Source organism: Eimeria mitis, genomic scaffold, assembly GCF_000499745.2.
Source record: "Eimeria mitis Houghton genomic scaffold, Emh_scaff2555, whole genome shotgun sequence".
NCBI classification, from domain to species: Eukaryota; Apicomplexa; class Conoidasida; order Eucoccidiorida; family Eimeriidae; genus Eimeria; species Eimeria mitis.
Window position 1 is genome coordinate 4,244 of NW_013570896.1, and position 829 is coordinate 5,072.

The window sequence follows — 829 nt, forward strand, 5'->3', positions numbered from 1 at the left end:
TGCTGGAGACCACGCAGTGTCTCCTCCAGCAGCAAAGAAAGAGACAGAGACAAACGCAGTGCAGCACGCAGTGAGGGGGCCCCGGGGGCCCCCCAAGCCATCAGAAGATGAGGCGGTGTGTCTGCGGCGTGTATATATATATGCATGCATGGGGCTTGAACCGTGCATGCATGCATGCATGCATGCGCATGCATGCATGCATACAGCTGGTTTTTTTTTTCTTAGGTTGAGTTCTGTTGTTTTTGTGTGCAGCATATATTCTTTTTTTTTTAGGGTTTAGGGTTTAGGGTTTAGGGTTTAGGGTTTAGGGTTTTATTGTTTAATTGCGCTGCAGAGGGAAACGAAACCCACTACAATAAGCCGGAGAAATGTGGCTGCTGCTGCTCGTGCTGCTGCTGCTGCTGCTGCTGCTGCTGCAGCAGCAGAGCACAGCAGCAGCAGCAGCAGCAGCAACAGCCCCGAGGAGTCCCCAGCGCAGCCCCCTGAAGGGTCAGAGACGGAGACAGCAGAGAAGGAGACAGAGACAGAGGAGACAGAGACAGAGGAGACAGCAGAAAAGGAGACAGCTGGTCGTGAGGAGACAGTGCATGCAGCAGCANGGAGACAGAGACAGAGGAGACAGCAGAAAAGGAGACAGCTGGTCGTGAGGAGACAGTGCATGCAGCAGCAAAGACAGAAGGCTTATCCCCCCCCGCTGCTGCTGCTGCTGCTGCTGCTGCTGCTGCTGCTGCAGTGTCTCCGTCAGCTCGCAGCCCCAAAAGGAGACAGCGAGAACAGAGAACACCCACGGCCTCTGCAAGAGAAAGCAAACGCAGCAGCAGCAGCAGCA

General features: G+C 55.0%; 1 protein-coding gene across 1 annotated transcript in view; it reads left to right on the plus strand.

The window, feature by feature from the left end:
* EMH_0055500 (uncharacterized protein) overlaps positions 1-829 on the plus strand; it is a gene marked incomplete at both ends in the record, with an annotated part of 4,864 nt that overhangs the window by 788 nt on the left and 3,247 nt on the right. Inside the window, 4 exon segments of the mRNA XM_013497239.1 lie at positions 1-70; positions 335-596; positions 600-643; positions 753-827. Of these exon segments, the coding sequence (XP_013352693.1) occupies positions 1-70; positions 335-596; positions 600-643; positions 753-827 (451 nt within the window).